The sequence below is a fragment of the Capricornis sumatraensis genome, chromosome 9 (genome assembly GCF_032405125.1).
Source record: "Capricornis sumatraensis isolate serow.1 chromosome 9, serow.2, whole genome shotgun sequence".
Lineage (NCBI taxonomy): Eukaryota > Metazoa > Chordata > Mammalia > Artiodactyla > Bovidae > Capricornis > Capricornis sumatraensis.
This window is the reverse complement of record NC_091077.1, coordinates 18,778,099-18,803,268: the sequence shown is the minus strand read 5'-3', so window position 1 is coordinate 18,803,268 and position 25,170 is coordinate 18,778,099. Positions and strand designations below refer to the sequence as shown.

Here is a 25,170-nt window from a genome sequence, read left to right as displayed (position 1 = left end):
CCTACAACACACTGCCTGGAATAGTCTGGATCACCCCCACGATTATCATCAATGTCTCAGCACTCTGCCAGGCACAGACCCCCCCCACCCCCAACCCCCACCCATTCAACCAGAAGAGCCTGTGCTGCAAAGTGAAGGACGCCGACAAGGGAGTGGGCATGGGTACAGCTTGCGGAGAGGTTGGGGGAGGGGCACAGTGCGACCCTGGTGTGCTGAGAGAGGGCTGGAGTGCCCCAGTCTCCACCTTCAGTCATTTGAGATTTTGTGAGTAACCAGCCAAACCCACCAGCTGAGCTGTTCACAGTAGAGGGGGGTTGTGGGGGCCCCAAAGAGGACAAGGTGCTCACTGGCTGGGAAGAAGGAAATCCAAGATTTCCTGGAGGAGGCTGCAATCCCCGGTGTCCTGGAGCTGAAGACAGGGGTGCGAAAAGTGCTTCCAGCATGGGGCACAGCTTGGGCAGAGGCATGCCTGAGAGAATGTTCAAGGCAGGAGCTGGTGAGGCCCACAAGCTCCCCTCCTATCCGCTCTATGCTTTTCCACATGTGACATCCTCCAGCTGCCTCCCAAGATGACACTGTGGATCCCCCTGGGACCTTGAAGCTCCAAGGTAGGAGCCATGGCCTCAGGATCACACAGCACAACTGGAAGGCTGGCTGGCCTGGAGCAGCAATGTCCTCAGTCGGTGGCAAGGACTAGGGCTCCGTCAGAAAGGTCCCAGGCAGCGGGCAGCAGCTGGGCAGGCCAGTGTTTCACCATCTATCCTGGGAGGCCAGAACCTTGGAACAGCAGGAGGGAGGGAATAAGACAATTTCAATCCAGGCCCCAATAAGAGGATGAAAGACCAGCTCTCTGACCAGCCTTCCTTCTTACCTTTCCCCTAATACCTGCCACCAGCTCCTCCCCTTCCATCACCCTGGTAGCCAGGGGAGCTTGGCACTTGGAGCCACCTGGTGGCAGTCACAGGAATTGCAGGCAAAGAGTCCAACTACACCAAACGTGCCAACCAAAGTCCCCTCTTTCAATGGTAGGAGGAAGAGTAACAGAACCCAGAGCACATGAGCAATTTGCCCAAGGACCCACAGCAAGTCAGGGCAGCATTACTCAGGGCCACGTGTTAGTTCAAAGGGAAGTGAGAATGAGGCCAGTGACCCTACCCCAGGGTCTAGAAGTGTAGGAATATGGAGAGGGGTGATGGTCATCAAAGATGAGTTCCTTTTCATCTCTGGGCCTCAGTTTACCCATCTATGGTCTCCATTATCTCCAAGGTACCTTCCATGTCCCAAGTACTAGAGAGGCTTACCCTGAGTGAGGTCAAGGCTCCCAGGAGATTTCCCTCCCCATCCCAGCCTGCTCCTTCAGCCAGCACCTTTGGTCCCCTCGGCCATGGTTCCGCGTCCTCCAACCCAGGTTACCTGCAGGAGGGAGACAGAAAGACACAGGTTACAGGCCAATGCCCTCACCTTGGCACTTAAGGCCCTCCTGGTTTGCTTGGTATCCAGCCAGTGCATCGTCCTGCATCTGCCACGACTCGCTTCGACCCCAGAGATTCTCTCTCTTGCTTCCAGGAGCCACAAGGACTCCAGGAAGATGTTCTGAGCATCCTCTTCCTCACCTCCAGAGATCATACAGTCAATAAACATTTGTTGAGCACCTACTGTGTGCCAGGCACTGAACTGGGAAGACAGCAGTGAATAGGATGGATAACAACGCCCTCCCAGAGTTTACAGTTTAGTGGGGGAGATGGGGTGAAAAGAGTTAGTAAAATACTAGCAAAAATAATCAGTGAAATATAGACAAGTCAGTTCCAGGGAGAAAGATAAAGCAGGTGTTGTTGGGATGCAGTTTGAAACAGGTGGTCAGGGAAAATTACACTGAGGATAAGTGTACAGGATGGGATTACACTGAGGATAGTCTGCACTGAACTAAGCCCTGAAGGAGCCGAGGGAGGGAAGCGGAAAGCGTTCCACATAGAGGGAACAGCAGTGCAAAGGCCCTGAGGTAGGGCCACACCTAGAGAGCTGGAGGAGCAGCAAGTTGATTCTGTCTTAGTTCAGCTGCCACCATCACTCTCCATCCCCAGACCTCCCCTCTCCACCAGTCTATCCTTCCTGCAGAGGGAGCCTGTGAGCACCTAGGTCAGGTCACACCCCTTCTCTGCCCATAGCCCTCCAGGGCTCCCATCTCCCTCCTCCCTCCCCATGGCCCACAAGGTCCTACATGACCTGCCCCAGCCCCTCCTTGCCCTCCCCTCCTCCCTCTCCCCCCCTTGCTCACTCGGCCCCAGACACAGGGGGCTCCTCACTGTTCCTCCAACACACCAGGTCCTGCCCGAGGGCATTTGCATATGTTGTGCCCTCTGCCTGGAACACCCTTCTACCTACTCTTGTTCCCTGTTTAATCAGCTCCTTCACATGGTACTCTGAAATGTCACCTTCTCTGAGACACCTCCCCTGGCCACTTTTGATAAGGCAGCAACACCTCCATCACTCCTGACCTTCCTTCAACTTTCCACAGCACTTATTACAGCCCAATGTTTTATCACATATTTAGTTGGTTCCTTGTCTGTCTCTCCCACTAGACTGACTGGACTCCATCTGCTGAATGCCAGTGCCCAGCACATGACCTGGCATACAGTAGGCAATTAATGAATGCTTACTGTATATTGAACATTGCTTGTGTGGGCATTTGTGCATCATTCAGCTGCTAGGCTTTGACTGGCCACTGCCAGGAACATCCTCTCCCAGCACATCCCCATCTCCTCCTACCCCGAGACCCTCCCTTGAGAGGTCCTGGAGAAGCAAGCCCTCCTACTGCATCTTGAGCCTTCAGGACTGTCATCTGAGACTACTGCTCTCAAAATATCCCCCAGGGACTTTCCTGATGGTCCAGTGGCTAAAACTCTGAGCGCCCAATGCAGGGGGCCTGGGTTCCATCCCTGGTCAGGGAACTTGATCCCACATGCTACAACTAAGAGTTTGCATGCTGCAACTGAAAGATCATGCATGTCACAGTGAAAATCAAGGATCTCAAGTGCTGCAACTAAGACCCAGTGCGGTCAAATAAATATTTTCAAAAAGCCACCCCGGGCTTTGTGGATCAAGCCTCTAGGGGCCCAGCAAGCATAACCCACATAAACTCCAAGATTACACAGAAAGTCCCAGTTCCTCCCCCATCCAGCATGTCTATCCTGGGCTCTGGGACCAGCCACTGCCCATCTCCTCCATCTCATTGTCCATCTAGCCAAGCATCAGCCTTCATCACTTCCCAAAGCTGCCCCAGGGCTCTGCATGTGTTGTTCCCACGGCCCTTCTGCCCAACCCCCACCCTCCTTGAACTGGGAGACCCACTTATCTCAGGTCACCTTGGCCAGGGGCCCTCTCTGGATATCCCCAGATGACCAGATCGGAGCATGGGCAGCAAGGGCAGCAGGAGTTTGTGGGGAAGGCAGGAGTAGTGGGGGGAAATGGATGAAGAGAGAAGGAAGAGAGACATACATGCATACAGAGAGAAAAACAGCAGAGACAGAAATGAATAGAGACACAGAGAAACAGAGACAGAGAGAGGAAGAAGGAAAGGAAATGAAATTTAACAGGGACAGCATCCCCCAGAGAGGGACTGACGGAAAACAGAGAGATCAAGAGAAATGCAGGGGAGGCTTCAGAGAGGCAGACAGAGTGATAAAGAAGAAAGCCTGCAGGGAAAATCGAGCAGCCCTCCTGACCCTTCTTGGCACCTGGCTCCCTGCATCCTTCCTTCCCAGCAGGTTCCCACAATAGCCAGTGCTTGGAGGGGAGAATGGGGGGCGGCAAACACAGGGGCGAGAAGGGCCCCTAGTCCACCCTCCCCAGCAACCACTATCCCACTCCACCCCATCCCAGCCAAGCTCTCTCCTCGCCTCCCCCCAGCCTGACCCACTTCCCAACTTCCCACAGCACTGGCAATGCCAGCCAGGCCCTGGGGTGCCCTGCTGTCTTCTCCTAGCACCCCCAGCCAGGACCCCAGCCAGGCCCAGCAGTGCCCCCCAGGCCCCATCCATCCTGACCCATCTCCCACCCAACCCGGGACGCCAGCCAGGCTCTCAGTTCCTTGCCATCTCCCCCATAGGCCTGACTCACCCCTCGCCTGGGACCCAGCCAGGGCCATCTGACCCCCGCCCCAGGCCCCCGCCCCCCGTCAATCCTGACCCACCTCCCAGCCCATCACTCCAGTTCCCCGTCGTCTCCCCGGAGCCCTGACTCACCCCTCACCCAGAACTCCAGCCAGGGCCACCTGACCCCCGCCCCCAGGCCCCCGCCCCAGTTCCCAGGTCGCCGCCCCAGCCCCCGGCCACCTGGGGTCGCTGACGAGCAGCAGCACCGAGCCGTCCTGTAGGCGCACGTCGCGCACCGTCTGGTGGTCGTCCAGCCGCCGCGCGTTATAGTAGAAGGTGCGCTTCCAGGAGCTCACTCCCTGGCCCACGAGCTGGGCGCGCAGGTCGCTGAGCGTGTCCCGCGGCCGCACAGTGAGCGGCAGCAGCAGCGCCTCGTCCGCCAGGTGCACCTTGATGTGGTAGCGCTTCCAGCGAGATAGGCCCCGCCGCAGCCCCTCCATGGCCCGCACCGGGCGCTCGGACCCGGCTCGGGGCCCCGCGCGCGCGCGCGCGCCCGCCCTCCGCACCCACCCGACCGGCCCGGCCGCCCGCCCCCGCCGCGGCCGCGCCCTGCCCCGCCCTCCTGGGCACGCCCGGCGCGCAGGCTGGAGGCCCCGCGAGGGCGGGGCGTGGCGGGAGACTCGCCGGCCCGAGCCCTCACCCGCAGACGCCCCTCGGTTCACGCCGAGATGTATTAAGAGCCTACTGCGCGCCAGGCAGATGGAGACGCCCAGGGAACCAGGGAATAAAATGTACAGAAAACAGCCGCATCATAAAGATCGCTATGTAAATGCACTCTGCATCCGATCGTGGAAAGTGCCAGGCAGGGACCAGAGCTCCAGACGGGCCGGGTAGTTCAGAGATCAAGGTCAAGGGAGGCCCCTCTGTGGAGGTGGCATTTGAATGGAGATCTGACGGAGGAGTGAGCCAGCTGCGCAAAAGGTTACAATCAAGAGTGCTTACTGCATGCTGCGCTGTGGAACAGCCCGTGCAAAGGCCCTGGGGCAAGACCCTGCCTAGCGTCTTGGAGGAACAATGAGGAGGCCTATGGGGCTGGAGCAGAGTGAGCTAAGGGGAGGTGGGGGGCGGTGGGGAGGAATGCAGCAGGTCTTGCAGGGCCTTGAGGGTCCACAAGGAGCACTGGGCTTTTACCCCAAGAGAGATGGGAGCCCTGGAGGGAAGTGACTGAGGTTTGTATTTGTCACTCACATATCTGACTCTCATGTAGTCCCTTATTTCCTTGATGATACATTCAACCAGTATTTATTCTGTGTCCAGGCTGGGTGAGTGATGCTGTGCACCAGAGAAATCTCAGTTTAGGGCTATGCCTTCAAGGGTCACCCAACTGAAGGTCAGGGACACAGAGCTGGACACACAGATTCCCAGTGCTATGTGGTCAGGGTTTGAGTGGTAGAAGAGGCCCCAACCTGGAAAAGGCCAGGAGGGATAGATGGCTTTCCAAATGGGTGGGCATGGAGCACTAGGGCTTTGGCATATGAGTAGGAGTTCAACACTCCCTCCAAGGAGTTACCTGTCCATGATCAACAACTATTTAGTTGTGTGCCTAGTGGGGAGAAGCAAGAGTCAAGGCTTGTGGCCAGTGACGGTCAGGGGAGGCTTGTAAGCAGGAAGTCACCCACTCCCAGTTCCATACCTGGGAGTTCCATACCTGGGAGTCACCTACTCCCAGTTCCCCCACCCTGGCAACCCCTTTCTCAGGCTCCACCACCCTCTCCAGTCCTATTTATCCAACAACCCCCTTCCTGAAAGACTTCCTTGATTGCTGCTTGCCCCCATCCATCACCATACCTGCCAGAACAGGACTGACCAGTTCTGGGTGTCCAGAATGTTGACTTGACCTCAGAGAGGCTGTTTGAACTTAGAAGCCAGTTACTGTGGAGCCCCCTGGGGGCTCCTCCTTCAGCAATGGCCAAAAGCTGGGGAGGGAGGCTGAAATCAGAACAGAGCAGTGGACAGATGGAGAGTTCTGAGCCCGACCCTGACCCTTGCATGTTTCTTAGGAAGGAACTTAACCTCTCTGGGCCTCAATGTTGCCATCTATCCAATGGGATTGTTACAAGGAATGAATTACTGCACGTAAGCACTTGGAAATGTTCCTGAAGCATAGTCACTGGCTAATTGGCTATGATGAAAGAATCATCAAGTGCAATTAAACTCCTCAAGGAAAAGCAAATAAAAACAAAAATAGCAAACAGGAAAGAGAGAGGAAAAAAAACCCTGCCCAGTGACAGATGGCCTTCTAAATACTTGATTTTAAAAAAGAAAAGAAAGCTTTCCTATATTCTCACATGGCACTATTATCTCCCATTATACAGATAAGTAAAGTGAGACTTGGGCTTCCCACGTGAAGGTAGTGGTAAAGAACCCATCTGCTAACGCAGGAGATGTGGGAGACACGAGTTCAACCCCTGGATCGGAAAGATCTCCTGAAGAAGGAAATGGCTACTCACTACAGTATTCTTGCCTGGAAAACCCCATGGACAGAGGAGCCTGAGGTCTACAGTCCACGGGATTGTAAAGAGTCAGACACGACTCAGTGACTGAAAACAACAAAGTGAGACTCAGAGAGGGTAACTTCCTTGAGGATACACGATGGAAAATGGCAGAGCCAGGATTTGAACCCTAGCCACCCGGCTTCAGCCATCATGCTATTGTCCACTTTCTATGCAGCTTCTTAGACAACCATCAGATTTCAGATGGAGATTTTAAAGGTAGCTAAGAGCAAATTTAATTGGATGGGGCAAGCAGCAGTGGCCACAGGACTGGAAAAGGTCAATCCTCATTCCAATTCCCGAGAAAGGTAGTACCAAAGAATGTGCTAACCATTGGACAGTTGCACTCATCTCCCATGCTAATAAGGTCATGCTTAAAATCTTGCATGCTAGGCTTCAGCATTATGTGAACCAAGAACTTCCAGGTGTCCGAGGTGGATTTAGAAAAAGAAGAGGAACCAGAGATAAAATTGCCAACATTCGCTGGATCATAGAGAAAGCTAGGAAATTCCAGGAAAGCATCTACCTCTCTTTCATGGACTATGCTAAAGCCTTTGACTGTGTGTGTCATAACAAACTGTGGAAAGCTCTTAAAGAGATGGGACTACCAGAGCCTCTTACCTGTCTCCTGAGAAACCTGTATGGGGGTCAAGAAGCAACAGTTAGAACCCTGTATGGAACAACTGACTGGTTCAAGATTGAGAAAGGACTACAACAGGGCTGTCTGCTGTCACCCTGTTTGTTTAACCTATACGTGTCTGGGGAGGCCTTACAAATAGCTGTGAAAAGAAGAGAGGCGAAAAGCAAAGGAGAAAAGGAAAGATATAAGCATCTAAATGCAGAGTTCCAAAGAATAGCAAGAAGAGATAAGAAAGCCTTCTTCAGCAATCAATGCAAAGAAATAGAGGAAAACAACAGAATGGGAAAGACTAGAGATCTCTTCAAGAAAATTAGAGATGCCAAGGGAACATTTCATGCAAAGATGGGCTCGATAAAGGACAGAAATGGTCTGGACCTAACAGAAGCAGAAGATATTAAGAAGAGGTGGCAAGAATACACAGAAGAACTGTACAAAAAAGATCTTCACGACCCAGATAATCACGATGGTGTGATCACTCATCTAGAAGCAGACATTCTGGAATGTGAAGTCAAGTGGGCCTTAGAAAGCATCACTACAAACAAAGCTAGTGGAGGTGATGGAATTCCAGTTGAGCTATTTCAAATCCTGAAAGATGATGCTGTGAAAGTGCTCCACTCAATATGCCAGCAAATTTGGAAAACTCAGCAGTGGCCACAGGACTGGAAAAGGTCAGTTTTCATTCTAATCCCAAAGAAAGGCAATGCCAAAGAATGCTCAAACTACCGCACAATTGCACTCATCTCCCACGCTAGTAAAGTAATGCTCAAAGTTCTCCAAGCCAGGCTTCAGCAATACATGAACCGTGAACTTCCTGATGTTCAAGCTGGTTTTAGAAAAGGCAGAGGAACCAGAGATCAAATTGCCAACATCCGCTGGATCATCGAAAAAGCAAGAGAGTTCCAGAAAAACATCTATTTCTGCTTTATTGACTATGCCAAAGCCTTTGACTGTGTGGATCACAATAAACTGTGGAAAATTCTGAAAGAGATGGGAATACTGGACCACCTGACCTGCCTCTTGAGAAATCTGTATGCAGGTCAGGAAGCAGCAGTTAGAACTGGACATGGAACAACAGACTGGTTCCAAATAGGAAAAGGAATACATCAAGGCTGTATATTGTCACCCTGCTTATTTAGCTTATATGGAGAGTACATCATGAGAAATGGAAGAAGCACAAGCTGGAATCAAGATTGCCGGGAGAAATATCAATAACCTCAGATATGCAGATGACACCACCCTTATGGCAGAAAGTGAAGAGGAACTAAAAAAGCCTCTTGATGAAAGTGAAAGTGGAGAGTGAAAAGTTGGCTTAAAGCTCAACATTCAGAAAACAAAGATCATGGCATCCGGTCCCATCGCTTCATGGGAAATAGATGGGGAAACAGTGGAAACAGTGTCAGACTTTATTTTTGGGGGTTCCAAAATCACTGCAGATGGTGACTGCAGCCATGAAATTAAAAGACACTTACTCCTTGGAAGAAAAGTTATGACCAACCTAGATAGCATATTCAAAAGCAGAGACATTACTTTGCCAACTAAGGTCCGGCTAGTCAAGGCTATGGTTTTTCCTGTGGTTATGTATGGATGTGAGAGTTGGACTGTGAAGAAGGCTGAGAGCCAAAGAATTGATGCTTTTGAACTGTGGTGTTGGAGAAGACTCTTGAGAGTCCCTTGGACTGCAAGGAGATCCAACCAGTCCATTCTGAAGGAGATCAGCCCTGGGATTTCTTTGGAAGGAATGATGCTAAAGCTGAAACTCCAGTACTTTGGCCACCTCATGCGAAGAGTTGACTCATTGGAAAAGACTCTGATGCTGGGAGGGATTGGGGGCAGGAGGAGACGGGGACGACCGAGGATGAGATGGCTGAATGGCATCACCGACTGGATGGACGTGAGTCTGAGTGAACTCCAGGAGTTGGTGATGGACAGGGAGGCCTGGCATGCTGTGATTCAGGGGGTCACTAAGAGTCAGACACGACTGAGCAACTGAACTGAACTGAACTGATACACTGATCACAACATGAGAAATGCCGGGCTGGATGAGTTACAAGCTGGAATCGAGATAGGCGGGAGAAACATCAACAACCTCAGATGTGCAGATGATACCACTCTAATGGCAGAGGTGAAGAGGAACTAAAGAGCCTCTTGATGAGGGTGAAGGAGGAGAGTGAAAGAACTGGCTTAAAACTAAATATTAAAAAAAACTAAGATCATGGCATCCAGCCCTGTTACTTCATGGCAAACAGAAGGGGAAAAGGTGGAAGTAGTGACAGATTTCCTCTTCTCGGGCTCTAAAATCACTGAGGATGGTGACCACAGCCATGAAATCAGAAGATGATTGCTTCGCATCAGGAAAGCTATGACAAACCTAGACAGTGTGTTGAAAAGCAGAGACATTACTCTGCTGACAAAGGTGCGTATAATCAAGGCTATGGTTTTCCCAGTGGTCATGTGTTGCTGTGAGAGCTGGACCGTAAAGAAGGCAGAATGCCAAAGAATTGATGCTTTTGAACTGTGGTGCTGGAGAAGACTCCTTCAAGTCCCTTGGACAGGAAGGAGATCAAACCAGTCAATCTTAAGGGAAATCAATCCTGAATACTCATTGGAAGGGATGAAGCTGAAGCTCCAGTATTTTAGTCATCTGATGTGAACAGCCGACTCATTGGAAAAGTCCCTGATGCTGGGAAATATTGAGGGCAAGAGGAGAAGAGGGTGTGAGAGGATGAGGTGGGTGGATGGCATCACTGGGAGACAGGGAAGGACAGGGAAGCCTAGGGTGGTGCAGTCCATGGGGTCACAAAGAGTTGGACACAACTGGGCAACTGAACAGCAACAAGAGGAAATTTAATTCCAGATGGATCATCCCCCTCCAAACAAAAAAAACAGAGAGAGAGACAGAGACAGAGAAACTATTAAACTATTAGAAGAAAACATGGAAGTTTAATAATAATCACAGTGTGTTGAAACACAACATTACACCTTAATGACTTAAAAGATGAATAACTGACTACATACAAATATATAATTCCTATACACATGCACAAATACTAGAAGGGTCAATAGATTAAGTCAGAGAAACTTTTCCAAGACCTGGTAGACAATAGAATGATTTCCTTAATATGTAAAGAGCTTTCAGAAGTCAATGAGGACCAAAAATCCAATAGAAGAGGCAAATGATATGAACAGTTTCTGAAAGGGGAATATAAATGTCTTCTAAGCATTTAAAAGGGAGTTCATTCTCACTTGTCATAAGCTAAATATAAAATTAAACTACCACAAAATACTTAAAATCTATCAGGTTGCCAATGATGAAAAAGTTTGATAATTCACCATGTTGCTGGGGTTTGGGGAAAAGAGAAGTCTCAAGCACTGGGGGTGCATGTTCTGATCTCTCTGATTATATGTGTGAAATATTCTAATCTCTCTGATAATAGCTATTAAAACGAGAAACTGCTGTATCCCTCCTGGGAATCTATCCAGGCACCCAAGGACAGATTATAGCACAGCACACAGGCTGAGCAATTTACATGTAATCCACAAGGAATTCTGAGGCTGGTCTCACTGAGAAAAGGAGGGAAACTGAGGCCCAGAGGAGGGAGAGAATGAGGGTCCAGAATGCTGGTCGCACTGTCTCAGGCAGGGGTGGGGCGGGGCTAACTTTACCTGTGGCACTGGTCACCACAGCCCCAGACACCTCCCTTGTCAGGCTAACCTCCAAGTTTCAGGCAACACACCTGTCGGTGTACAGAACAGGTCAGAGCAGAACCAGAGATGCTCAGCTTTGACATATGGAGGGTGAGCTGGCCATGCCGAGCCCTGCAAGTGCTGGGTGCCAGTTCCAATTAATTCTGACTTTCTCATTAAGCCGTTAGGAAAAGCCAGGTGGCCGCAGGCAATAGGCCCTCTGCCTCGGCCACTGGATTAGAGGGATCATGGTTTCTGCCTCGAGACAATGTATTATCTGTCACGGGCAATTATGGGAGACCCAAGCAGGCAGTGCCAAGCTCGGTGAATCCCTGAGTTCTAGAACCTGGGCGGATCTGAATTGTGGAATCTCTGAAATCGTGGACACCCAGAATCTGAGAGTGCCCGGCATTCTAGATCTTCAGAAGAATCTCCCCTCTTTCTGAATGTTCTAGAATCCTAGTGGGAATTCTCTGGTGGTCCAGTGGTTAGAACTCCACATTTTTCACTGCCAGAGCCTGGATTCAATCCCTGGTCAGGGAACTAAGATCTCTCAAACTGCACCATGTGGGCAAAAAAATAGAATCCTAGAGCCAGGATCCTGAGTGGCAATCAACACATCACTCTGGCTGTCTTGGCAGGGAGAGGAATACGTGGGCAGTCAGAGGCAGAAGGCCTGGGTGTAGGTGGAGGCCTGCACTCCACCAGTACTGCAGGTAGATAGGGAGGGAGAATACTGTGCTAGCTTGCCCCAACCTGTGACACAGTCACTGAACTTGGCATGGCCAACTTATGGAATCACAAATACTTAGCCTCTTGTGACACAGAGTTCTTGGTGAAACTTTTCCCTTGGATCAGAGGGTCTCTCAAACTGGAAGCCCAGGGGCTGAATCTGTTTTTTCTGTTGTTTCTGTTGTTGTTTGGTTATTTGGGCCCACATAATGTTTATAAGAACTGGTGAATACATTTTTTCCATATAAGAGCTCCAGTGCATACGGTGGAATACTACTCAGCCATAAAAGGAATGAAATTATGCCATTTTGCAGCAACAATGGATGGACCTAGAGATGATTATATACTAAGTGGTGATGTAAGTCAGACAAAGACAAATACCACATGGTTTCACTTATATGTGGAATCTAAACTATGCTAAAAGTGAGCCTGTCTACAAAATAGAAAGAGACTCACACAGAGCACAGATCTATGGCTGCCAAGGGGGAGAGGGGATACAGGAGGGATGGAATGGGAGTTTGGGATTAGCAGATGCAAGTTATTATAGAGAATGGATAAATGACAAGGCTCTACTGAATAGCACAGGGAACCATATTCAACAGTGCATGAACATGCTCAGTTGCTAAGTCATGTCTGATTCTTTGGGACTCCATGGACTGTAGCCTCCCAGGCTCCTCTGTCCATGGGATTTTCCAGGCAAGAATACTGGAGTGGGTTGCTATTTCCTCCTCTAGGAGATCCTCCCACCCCAAGGAACAAACCCATGTGTCCTGCATCTCCTCGCATTGGGCAGGCAGATTCTTTACCTCTGAGCCACCTGGGAAGCCCATATTCAACTATATCCTGGGATAAACCACAATGGAAAAGAATATTAAAAAGAAACATGTATAACTGAGTCACTTCTCTGTACTGCAGAAATTAACATAACATTGTAAATCAACTATACTTGGATTAAAAAGTTTAAAAAAAAAAAAAAAAAGACACTCTAAGGACTTCCCAGGTGGTCTAGTGGCTGAGACTCCTTTCTCCCAATGCCAAGGGCTGGAGTTTGATCCTGGTCAGAGAACTAGATCCCACATGCTGCAACGAAAGATTCCACATGATGCAAAAAAGACTGAAGATCCCAAAGATCTTAATGTGCTGCAGTAAGAGCCAACACAGCTTTTTTTGAGTCTTTAAGATGACCCTCAGATCCCTAGTGGTGAGTGGAGAATTCTCAGGGGATCCCACTGACCTACAGGTTAATGGATGTGCTTGTAGTTATAAGGATCAAAGAGATGGTTTCTGAAACTTACTGAGTCCTTAGGCTGTGTGCCAGGCAGGGTTCAAAGAGCTTTACAAACCCTAACTCGCTTAATCACTGAACAACAAATCTATGAGCCTGCTATCATATCAGACCCATTATACAGATGAGGAAACTGAGTCCACGGCATGAAAAGCAGCACCAAGTAAGTGCTTAGGTTTAGCGGAATCTAAAATTTGCTCAGTCACCTCTGTGGACACCCATTCTTGTCTCTCCAGAGATCATTGCCTCTGGCATCCCAGGAAATTTTCCTGAATGTTTTGGTTCTCCAGTTTCTTGGGTGACTCCATGCAGAACTGCTGGGAAAGGTGAGGGGAGAGGAGAGTGTAGCAAGTTTATGAGTGCATGGAAATATCAGACACACAGAGACACCCCCCGCCCCCAGCCTCTGACACAGACACATACACACACACAACACACACCTTGAGACAAAATGAGACCGAGACTGGCTAGATACACACTCCCAAGATAAAACCAGATACACCCATTTCAAAACACTCGTGCACACACACACCCAGACCAATGAAAACACACCCCAGGATAAGCAGTGCTATGCACAGGAGACATGCACAGGGCCTTGGCATGGGGGTGGCAAGCTTACAGGGATTCTGGACATCCTTGATTCCTGTGAAACCCTGCCCCAGCCTTCATCTCCATCTCCACCCTGGGGTCAGGCCTCCTGCTGACATGCCAGTGGACCAGTAAGGGAACCGCAGGTGGAGAGAAAGGGACTGGGGCTTGCCAAGAGGCCAGGTAGGGACAACCGTGGGACAGAGTGTGGCTCTCTGGCACCATCCAGTGGCTACGTGGTGGGGGGGCAGGGGTGGCAGCAGCTTCTGAGGTTCAATATCTTTGCGTCTCCGGGTCCCTCTGCGTCTGCTTTTGTCTCTAGGTTGGTCTGTGTGTCTCTCTCTCTGTGCCTCAGTCTCTCTGTCTTCTCTGTGCATTGCTGTCTCTTTTTCCTTCTATCTGTTTCTGTTTCTCTGTAGCTCTGTTCCTTCTTCATCTCTCCATCTTTTTTTCTCTCTTTCCCACTCTTCCCACTCCCCGCCCCCCAACTGCTCTTCCATGAATTAGCTGCCTCTCTCATTAGCCTGCAGCTGTGACTCAGTCCAGGTTGGGAATGAGCTACCAACCTTATCAGCTCTGCTAGCCAGCGTGCTCCTACCACCTACATTCAGGTCTTTGGAGTAGGGGTGGGGGGACCTCATGCCTGGAGTATGCAGGGGGTTCCCCCTGCTGTTATCTATGTCCAGATAACTTGGCCATGAGCCCACCTTGGCTTGCCCCTTCCCCAGGACTGGCTGCTGCCAGTTCCCTGGAGACAGAAAGTGCTGATTACCTTTCTGGGATAACAGACACCTTTATCCCTACTAGGAGCGTGAGGATCCCTTCAATTGCTGAAGCCTGCCATCCCCACCCCCAGTGCCCCCAAATCGCCTGTGTCTGCTGGCCTGATCCCTGACCCCACTGGGACCACACAGGTCACTCTGAACCCAACTCACGCACATTCCTGTTTGCTAGGTTCCTCCCAGATTGCTGCACCCATTCCTTCCCAGGGGCTCCTGCACATTCTGTTCCCTCTCCTGGGGTGTCCTTCCAGTCAGCTCCTTCAGGAAGCCAGGCTCACTCCACCTCCTGCTTGAAACGCTCCCCATGGGCTCCACAGAGCAGATCTGTCTCGGTCATGGTCACTGCTGTGTCCCTAGCACAGAGTCTGGCACACAGGAAATGCCCTGGAAGCCGCTGCTAAACAGAAAAGCTCTCTCTGGCTTCTCTGGTGGCTCGGCGGTAGAGAAGTTGCCTGCCAATGCCAGGAGACCTAGGTTCCACCCGTGTCCAGAAGATCCCCTGGAGAAGGAAATGGCAACCCACTCCAATATTTTTGCCTGGGAAATTCCATGGACAGAGGAGCCTGGCAGGCTGCAGTCCTTGGGGTTGCAGAGAGTCGGGCATGACTGAGCGACTATGTCAAGCCCAGGTCCCATCTTGTCTTGCTGAGAGCGTGTGCCTTGGCCTAACAGACTGCATTTCACCCTGTGTCCTGTTTACCCAGGGACAGGGGGCGAGGAGACTTTTTCTGGGCTGCCTGTGAAATTTGCCCTGCTGGGTCTCATTTCAGCCGAGTCTGTAAATATTCGGTCCACCGGGGCTGGCAGGGGAAGCTTCAGTGTGTTTTACGAGCCTCCCCATGGGGGCCCAGCGCGAAGTTTCTGTGGCTGGCTATGTGGGGCGCCTGGCAGTTTCACGGCTGGCTGGCACGGGGTGGGTCTGACTGTGAGATTGGAGGCAGCCGCGAGGCATCATCAGCGGCTGCCGGCACTTAACCCCTCAGCATGCGGCTTTCAGACACCCGAACAGGGCCCCTTGTTGGAAAAACTGCTAACTCAGGGTTATAGATCACAGCTGTGGTGGACATGGGGCAGATCCAACCCCCTCCCCAAGACTGCAAGGAGGCAGAAGGCCCCAATTTAGACCTGGCTCTTCTAGAAGAATCGACTGCAACCACAGTCACTGGCTAAGCACCCACAGATGCTGGGTCCTATGCAAAGCACTTTATTTTTGACTGTTTTAAAAAATACTTTTATTGAAGAGACTTCCCCGGTGGTTCAGTCACTAAGACTCTGTGCTCCCAATGCAGGGGGCCCGGGTTCAACCCCTGGTCAGGGAACCAGATCCCGCATGCCGCAGCTAAGAGTTTGCATATACCTACCAAGACCTGGTACAACCTAATAATAGAAAATAATAATAATTTTATTTGTTTTTGACTGTGCTGGGCCTTTGTTGATTGATGCACAGGCTTTTCGCTAGTTGCGGCGAGTGGGGGCTACTCTTTAGTTGTGACGCACAGGCTTCTCATTGCAGTGGCTTCTCTTGTGGAGCACAGGCTCTACAGTGCTGGCCTCTGTAGTTTCTTCTCCTGGGCTCTAGAGCACGGGCTCAATAGTTGTGGCAGAAGGGCTTAGTAGCTCTGCAGCGTGTGGGATCTTCCCAGGTCAAGGATCAAACCCATGTCTCCTGCGCTGGCAGGCAGATCCTTTACCACTGAGCCACCAGGGAAGCCTGCAAAGCACTTTAAATGCATCAGCTCCTTGCATCCTCAGAAATCCCCCAGCCCCTTTTACGATGAGAAAACTCAGGGACTTCCCTGGAGATCCAGTAGTTAAGACTCTGTGCTCCCAATGCAGAGGGCACAGGTTCGATCTCTGGTTGGGGAGGATCTTACATGCTGCGTGGCGTGGCCAAAAGAAAAAAAAAAAGACAGCAAGAAAAAACTCAGGCGTTTGAGGTAACTGGTTCCAGGTCATCCAGGTGGCAAAGGGTAGAGCTGGGATAACATTCTCCAGCCTGGCTTGGTCTCACATAAGTCACCCAGCCCTCACGGGGGCCTCCCTGACAGGACCTGAAGAGCCCCTGGAAGCCACTTCTCAACAGTCAGCCTCCTAGGGGTCAATGGGTCAGTTGGGCCTGGGAACCTGCATTTTAAATAAGCCCCTCCCTGGGAATTCCCCAGAGGTCCAGTGGTTAGAACTCAGCGCTTTTGCAGCCATGGCCCAGGTTCTCCCTGGTCAGGGAACTAAGATCCCACAAGCCACCATGGTGGTGTGACTGAAAAATAAGTAAGCCCATCCCTCCACCCCCAGGTACCTCTTACTAGAGGTGTTCCTTGGACCTTCCTCAGGAATAGCAGCAGCCTTACTACTGCACGTGTCTGAACATTCCAGTGTTCCCTCTCAACCTCAGTGGAGACGGTCTGCCACCTGGTGTTGACTGAAGACACTACTACCACTACTACAAGGTTTGTCAGACGTTCTAAGCTAGAATTCGGCCAGGCCCCAGAAGACCCAAAAGGCCAGACAGGAATGAAAATATGAAGACAGAGGATTTTAAGAATTTGTTTTATGTAGACCATTTTTGGAGACAGCAATGGCACCCTACTCCAGTACTCTTGCCTGGGAAATCCCATGGATGGAGGAGACTGGTGGGCTACAGTCCATGGGGTCTCGAAGAGTCAGACATGACTGAGCGACTTCACTTTCACTTTTCATTTTCATTCACTGGAGAAGGAAATGGCAACCCACTCCAGTGTTCTTGCCTGGAGAATCCCAGGGATGGGGGAGCCTGGTGGGCTGCCATCTATGGGGTCGCACAGAGTCAGACACGACCATTTTTAAAGTCTTTATTGAATTTGTTACAATATTGCTTTATGTTTTGGTTTCTTGCCTGTGAGGCATGTGGGATCTCAGCTCCCTAATCAGGGATCGAACCCACACCTCCTGCACTGGAAGGCAGAGTCTCAACTGCTGCACTACCAGGAAGTCCATAAGATACAGGATTATTGTGTCCTTTCTCTCTTTCTCCTCACCATAGATTCGATAAGAATTTACACTGTGTCTACCATGCTGGCTCCCTGGAAGAAAAGCTATGACAAACCTAGACAGCATATTAAAAAAGAGACATCACTGTGATGCAAAGGTCTATATAGTCAAAGCTATGGTTTCCCCAGTAGTCCTGTATGGATGTGAGAGTTCGACCATGAAGGCCAAGGACCGAAGAATGAATAGTTTCAAACTGTGGTGCTGGAGAAGACTCTTGAGAGTCCCTTAGACAGTAAGGAGATCAAACTGCTGCTGCTGCTGCTAAGTCGCTTCAGTCGTGTCTGACTCTGTGCAACCCCATAGACGGCAGCCCATCAGGCTCCCCCATCCCTGGGATTCTCCAGGCAAGAACACTGCAGTGGGTTGCCATTTCCTTCTCCAATGCATGAAAGTGAAGAGTGAAAGTGAAGTCGCTCAGTCGTGTCCTACTCTTAACGACCCCATGGACTGCAGCCTACCAGGCTCCTCCGTCCGTGGGATTTTCCAGGCAAGAGTACTGGAGTGGGGTGCCATTGCCTTCTCCAAGGAGATCAAACTAGCCCATCCTAAAGAAAATCAACCCTGATTATTCATTGGAAGGACTGATGCTGAAGCTGAAGCTCCAATACTTTGACCACCTGACGTGAAGATCTGACTCATTTGAAAGAACCCTGAAGCTGGGGAAGATTGAAGGCAGGAGGAAAAGGGGATGACAGAGAATGAGTTGGCTGGATGGCATAATTGACTCAATGAACATGAGTTTGAGCAAACTCTGGGAGACAGTGAAGGACAGGGAAGCCTGGTATGCTGCAGTCCATGGGGTCACAGAGAGTCGGACACGACTTAGTGACTGAACAACATCAACCGCGTTCCGGGTGTATTAGTTAGACATGGATGTGTTAACCATGTCTTTAGTTTGTTGTGTCTGATGCTTTGACATTTGGGGCTTCAGCCCCTCCCAGGACCAGCTAATTCCCAGAGACAGCAAACAAGTCGCCCTAGGGTGCCTTTCACATGCAAACCAGCCGACTCAGAGCTCACATCCCAACTTGCTCCTCTCACACTAGGCGTCACTATTCCCCTGCCCTAATCACCCCAGGGTCAGTGCCAGGCAGCTTTTTCTCGCGTTCTGTCATGTCTCTTTGTGACCCTATGGCCGTAGCCTACCAGGCTCTTCTCTCCATGGGGTTCTGCAGGTAAGAATACCGGAGTGGGTTGCCATTTCCTCTCCCAGGGGATCTTCTGGAAACAGGAATCAAACCTGGGTCTCCCACATCACCGGCAGATGCTTCACCATCTGAGCCATCAGGCCACAAGCCTGAAGCCACAGGTAGCCACTGTCTCACTTCCTTGGTCAGTACTCATGCCTGTGAACCTCTGCCCCCAAAACAGATTCGGTCACATCCCAGTGGGACAGGCAAAATAATGCCCCCTCCTCCCCACAAAGAAGTCCACATCAGAGATCCCTTCCTGACTGTGATAATGTACCAGGAAGGGAGGGAGACCCTACCAGGGCCCGAGAGTGGGCTCTTGTCTAACATTCAGAAATGAATTGTCTGAGGAGACACACGGGGTGACAAAGCAAGAGACTTTGTTGGGAAGGGGGTGCCCGGGTGGAAAGCAGCAAATCAAGGAACCCAGGAGAACGGCTCTGCCACGTGGCTCAAAGGCTCAGGGTTTATGGTCCTGAGGTTGGTTTCTGAGTTGCCTCTGGCCAGTCATCTTGTTCGGCCCACATTTAGCCTGAGTCACCAGGCTTAGGACTTCTCTGGTAGCTTGGTGGTAAAGAATCCATCTGCCAATGCAGGAGATGAAAGAGACTCAGGTTCGATCCCTGAATTGGGAAGATCCCCTGGAGGAGGAATTGGTCTCTCACACCAGTATTCTTGCCTGGGAAATTCTCTTAACAGAGGGGCCTGGCGGGCTACAGTCCAGGGGGGTCACAAAGAGTTGTACACAACTGAGCGACTGAGCACGCACACACACACACACACACACACACACACACAAAACCCTGACAACCCTGGTTCTTCCGGGTGGTGTGTGCATCTCTTGTTCAAGATGGACTCAAGCGTGAAGGATTCTGGGAGGTCGGTAGGACATATTATGGGCTGGCATCTCCTCCCTCTTTTTGGGCCCTCTCAAATTCTTCGGGTTAGTTTTCAGAGGCAGCACCACTTTGCTTTTCAGAACCTACTGTTGCGAGGCAATTCGGGCAAGCAGGCCTGGCCAAGGCTCGTGATTTGGGAAACTGTCCCCTAATAGTCAGAGGGAGATGTGACTGTGGAAAAAGGATGAGAAATATGCTGCCTTCCTGGCTCTGAAGCTGGAGGAAGGGGCCAGGAGGCAAGGGATGTGGGTGGCTTGGAGAAGCTGGAAAAGGCAGGGAATCAGATCGCTTTCCTAGTGCCTTGGAAAGAAACAGCTCTGTAGGCACCTTGAGTTGGAGGACTTCAGAGCTCCAGACTTTGAGGTGAGAGGTTTGTGCGAATTTGTTATGACAGCCAGAGGGAACACACATCTAATTCTCTTGCAGGTATCATGTGAAACTCTAAAATCATAAAATCAGTGTGATACTGGGAATTCCCTGGTAATGAGTGTTTAGAACTCAGCACACTCATTGCTGAGGCCCCAGGTTTGATCCCTGATCAGGAAACAAAGATTCCTACAAGCTGCATGCCAAGGCCCCCTGTGCCCCTGCCCCAGCTCATAAGGCTGGACCTGACACAGTCACCCACCACAATCTGCCCAGTGACCTGGGGTGGAGGCATCATGCCCATTTGAGAAATGAGAACTCTGAGAGCTCCAGAGAGGGTAAGTCACTTTCCCAAGGATACACAGTTGACAAAAGAAGAGTCTGAGATGTGAACCCACTCGCCTCACCATCCTGTGATCTTGTGACCAACGAGGGAGGGATGGGCTAACCTCTGGAGGATGGGGGAGGGGCAGCACTGGGAAGTCTCAGTGGAGACCCCGCCCCTTGATCTGCAAAGCAGTGAAAAAGCACCATATCCCCAGGAACCGACAACTCTGTGCCTGTGTTTTTAAAAACTCAAAAGTCCTTTTTAGAGCACTGCATATGAAAATATTTAACGAAGAGGAATGCGTGCAATTTGAGACTGGCAATCATTGTGCAGGCTGGGGAATTCCTGCAAAGTGAGAAAATTTAACCTAGGAGCTGTTTTGAAATGTAATGAAATCTTTATGAATACAGAATTTAGCGGTTGATGGAGTTGACACATTTTTGTAAATGTGGAGACATGTGATAAGGTATTCATTCTGATTTTGCAGTTTTCTCTTTGCATTTTTGAAGCTGATCATTTCTGCCCTCTTTCTCTCTGGGCCTCAGAAAACATTTTATGGGTCTCCCAGAGAGCATGAGTACCTTAGGCCCTATTCTGGTAGGCCTCCCAGTGCCTGTTAACATTTACTGAGCACTTAACATTTTCCAGGAGCTTTTTATGTCTATTAACTAATTTAATCTTGGCAAAGACCCTCTATGACAAATACTGTCCTATTCTCAGTTAACAAAGCCAAAACAGAGAAGAACTATTAACTCTTATGGGCAGATAGGTAGGTTGGATTCCAAGTCTGTCTCCCAAGCCTGCTGCAGTGGTTGTCATTCCTATGACACCCAACCGTCCCAACCCTGACCTTTAAAGCATTTTTTTTTTAATTGTGGCAAAATATATGTAACACAAAAATTTGCCTTCCCAAGGACAGGTGCACACTGCTATATTTAAAGTGGATAACCAACAAAGACCTACTGTATAGCACAGGGAACTCTGCTTAATGTTATATGGCAGCCTGAATAGGAGAGGAGTCTGGGGGAGAATGGAGGAGGGCATGGCAACCCACTCCAGTATTCTTGCCTGGAAAATCCCATGGACAGAAGAGCCCGGTGGGCAATGGTCTATAGAATTGGAGTCAGACACAACTGAAGTGACTTAGTATGCATGCGTGGCTCCGTCCTTTTGCTGTTCACCTGAAACTATCAAAAACATTGTTCATCAGCTATACCCCAATAAAATATAGAAAGTTTAATTAAAAAATCTTGCCATCCTATACATGTACCTGTGTTCATAGCAACACTGTTCACAGTATCTATGACACAGACTCAATCTAAATGTCCATCGACAGAGGAATGGATAAAGATGGGGTACCTATATACAATGGAATATTACTCAGCCATAAAAAGAATGGATAACGCCAGTGAAAGAATGAAATAGTGCCATTTGCAGCAATATAGGTGGACCTAGAGATTATTATGGAGAAGGCGAAGGCAGCCCACTCCAGTGCTCCTGCCTGGAAAATCCCATGGATGGAGGAGCCTGGCGGGCTGCAGTCCATGGAGTCGCTAGGAGTAGGACACAACTGAGCGACTTCACTTTCACTTTTCACTTTCATGCATTGGAGAAGGAAATGGCAACCCACTCCAGTGTTCTTGCCTGGAGAATCCCAGGGACGGGGGAGTCTGGTGGGCTGCAGTCCATGGGGTCGCTAGGAGTCGGACACGACTGAGCGACTTAGCAGCAGCAGCAGCAGAGATTATTATAAGTCAGACAAAAACAAAAATATCATATGATATCACATATATGGAATCTAAAACATGACATGAATGTATCTATAAGGATTGGGAATCTGGGATTAGCAAATTGGTATATATAAGATGGATAAACTACAAGGTCCTACTTGTATAGTACAGGAAACTATATTCAATATCCTGTGATAAACCATAATGGAAAAGAATATAACGAGCGACTAAACAACAACCAACGACATTCCACTGTATGGCTGGACCACAATTTGCTTATCCACACTACTAACACACTCATTGGTGGTGGTGGTCAGTCACTTCAGTTGTGTCCAACTCTTAGCTCCCCACTGGACTGTAGCCCGCCAGACTCCTCTGTCCATGGGATTCTCCAGGCAAGAATACTGGAGTGGGTTCCCATTTCCTTCTCCAGGGGGATCTTCCCCACCCAGGAATCGAATTCCCATCTTCTGTGGCTCCTGCATTGGCAGGCAGATACTTTACCACTAAGCCACCAAGGAAGCCCAAAAGTGAAAGTGAAGTCGCTCAGTTGAGTCCGACTCTTTGCGACCCCATGGACTGTAACTTATCAGGCTCATCTGTCCATGGTATTTTCCAGGCAATAGTACTGGAGTGGATTGCCATTTCCTTCTCCAGCGGATCTTCCCGACCCAGGGATCGAACCCAAGTCTCCTGCATTGTAGACAGATGCTTTACCGTCTGAGCCACCAGGGAAGTCCTTAGAATGGCTATTATTTACAACAAGAAACACACTCAGAAAACAAGTGGTGAAGATGGAGACACATTTGGAACTGTCGTGCAGGGCTGGTGGGAACGTTAAGATGGGGCAGCCGCGATGGAAAACAGCCTGGCAGTTCCTCAAAAGTTAAATGTCTAGAATTACCATAGGACCCAGGAATTTCACTCCCAGGTATACATTCAGGAGTAGAAAACAGGTGTGCAGAGACATCCAGGCATGCTCATCTTCACAGCAGCATGACTGACAGCAGCCAAGAGGTGGACACAACCTAAGTGTCCCAGATTCGCTTTTTTTTTTTTTTCTGCCACACTGCGCATCATGCTGAATCTTAGTTCACCATCCAGGGTTAGAATGTGCACCCCCTCCATTTGAAGCATGGGATCTTAACCACTGGACTGCCAGGGAAGTCCCTGCATATTCTTTTTATAAAATGTCTTTTCTTCCACTTCCCTTTTGTCTCCAGAAATAAAAATCAGAGGCTAATATGACTTGTGTGCTCCGTCGCTTCAGCGGTGTCTGACCCTTTGCAACCCCATGGACTGTAGCCTGCCAGGCTCCTCTCTCCAAGGGATTTTCCAGGCAAGAATACCATGGGTTGCCACTTCCTTCTCCAGGGGCTCTTCCTGACCAAGGAATCAAACCCGTGTCTCTTGCGTCTCCTGCATTGGCAGGCAGGTTCTTTACCACTAGTGCCACCTGGGAAGCCCATTATGACTTAACCACATACAGTTAAAACAACAACAAAACAGCAGCCCAACTATATGATGCTCTATCAGATATAAACAGAAGAAATAAAAAGACAATAATATCTGATAAATACTAATTCGGCCTGTGAATGCGGGGGCACCAGTCCTGGTTACACTGAACACAGGATGAAGTGCTCAGACACGTGGGCCTATTGAGACAGCTCATCTGAGGCAGAAGCAGCAGGGGGGATGTTTAGACCCTGCAGTTCTGTGAACAACTCTTTGTAAGGTTCTGGACTAAATGACAAGCCATTTTCCTCAATTTTCCCAGAAGTTGCATTCCTGAAAAATCTGTGTATCTTTGAAAACTGTGACCTCTTTTCCCTGCCAAATTCACATGTTGATGTCCTGGCCTCTAGGACCTCAGGATGTGACTATACTTGAAGACAACACCTGCACAGAGGTTGTTGTTGTTCAGTTGCTCAGTTGTGTCTGACCCCACGCACTACAGCACGCCAGACTTTCCTGTCCTTCACTATCTCCTGGAGTTTGCTCAAATTCATGTCCACAGAGGTAATCAAGTTAAAATAAGGTTATTAGGGTGGGTGCTAATCCAACATGACTGTGATCTTATAAAAAGGGGAATTCAGACACACATGCACGCATACACACACACACGGAGAAGGCTGCGTGAAGGAGGCAGAGAGACATTTACAAGTTAAGAGATGTCAAAGATTAGAAACTTCCCTGGTGGTCCAGTGGTTAAGACTGCCTCCCAATGCAGAGGGTGTGGGTTCAATCCCTGGTTGGGGAGCTAAGATCCCACATGCCTCTTTGGACAAAAAAATAAAACATAAAAAAAAGTATTGTTTTTTTTTTTCCTCCCTGGCTGCTTGAAGATCAGCTGCCATTGTGAATGACACAGTAACTATCTGGACCAGGAAGTTCATGACCAACCAACTACTTCAGCAGAAACAAATGGTCATAGATGTTCTTCACCCTGGAAAGGCAACAGTACCTGAAACAGAAATTTGGGAAAAACTGGCCAGAATGTACCAGACCACACCAGATGTCATCTTCGTATTTGGATTGTGAATCCATTTTGTTGGTGGCAAGACAGCTGGCTTTGGAATGATTTATGATTCCTTGGATTACGCAAAGAAAGAGTCCAAACACAGGCTTACAAAACATGGCCTAAATGAGAAGGAAAAGACCTCAAGAAAACAGCCAAAGGAACTCGAGAACAGAATGAAGAAAGTCAGGGGGACTGCAAAGGCTGATGTTGGTGCTGGCAAAAAAAAGGAGTAAAGATTCTGCAGTGACTGTATCTGTGGTGACTGTGTAGATTTTTCTTGAAAGAGAGAATAAACTAAGACCTTTTACCAAAAAATACATAAAACAGTATTGTAATCAATTCAATAAAGACTTAAAAGAAAAAAGATACCAAAGATTGCCAGCGACCATCCAAGTCTGACGACCACCAGAGTCGGGGGGGGCTTCCCAGCTGGCACTAATGGTAAAGAAACTGTCTGCCAATTCAGGAAACACGAGACACAGGTTTGATCCTTCGGTCAGGAAGATCCCCTAGAGAAGGGAATGGTTATCCACTCCAGTATTGCCTGGAGAATTCCAAGGACAGAGGAGGCTGGTGGGCTACAGTCGATGGGGACATGGCGTTGCCAAGACTCAGACATGACTGAGTGACTAGTTTTCACTTTCACTGGACTGGATTGGAGTCTGGGAAAGGGCCTGTAACAGAACCCCCTCAACGGCCTTAGAAGAAACCAGCTGTGCTGACACCTTGATTTTGGACTCCTGGCCTCTATAACT

At 49.6% G+C, this 25,170-nt stretch overlaps 1 protein-coding gene and 1 pseudogene across 1 annotated transcript; one reads left to right on the top strand and one right to left on the bottom strand.

Annotated features, from left to right (window-relative positions):
* Positions 1-1,312: 1,312 nt before the first annotated feature.
* Positions 1,313-4,591, bottom strand: TINCR (TINCR ubiquitin domain containing). Its single transcript, XM_068981004.1, has 2 exons — positions 4,249-4,591; positions 1,313-1,413 (listed from the first exon to the last, which is right to left on the bottom strand). The coding sequence occupies exons 1-2, from the start codon at positions 4,589-4,591 to the stop codon at positions 1,313-1,315; spliced, it is 444 nt and encodes a 147-aa protein (XP_068837105.1).
* LOC138086195 (small ribosomal subunit protein eS24-like) lies at positions 4,590-24,648 on the top strand (annotated as a pseudogene).
* Positions 24,649-25,170: the final 522 nt, after the last annotated feature.

What these genes read in the sequence shown, in the direction of transcription:
- TINCR (XM_068981004.1), bottom strand. Translation starts at nt 4,591, where the DNA reads ATGGAGGGGCTGCGGCGGGGCCTATCTCGCTGGAAGCGCTACCACATC. An exon ending in GGCCCTGGCTGGAGTTCTGG is followed by an intron (nt 1,414 to 4,248) that starts GTGAGGGGTGAG and finishes TCCCTCCTGCAG; the next exon opens with GTAACCTGGGTTGGAGGACG.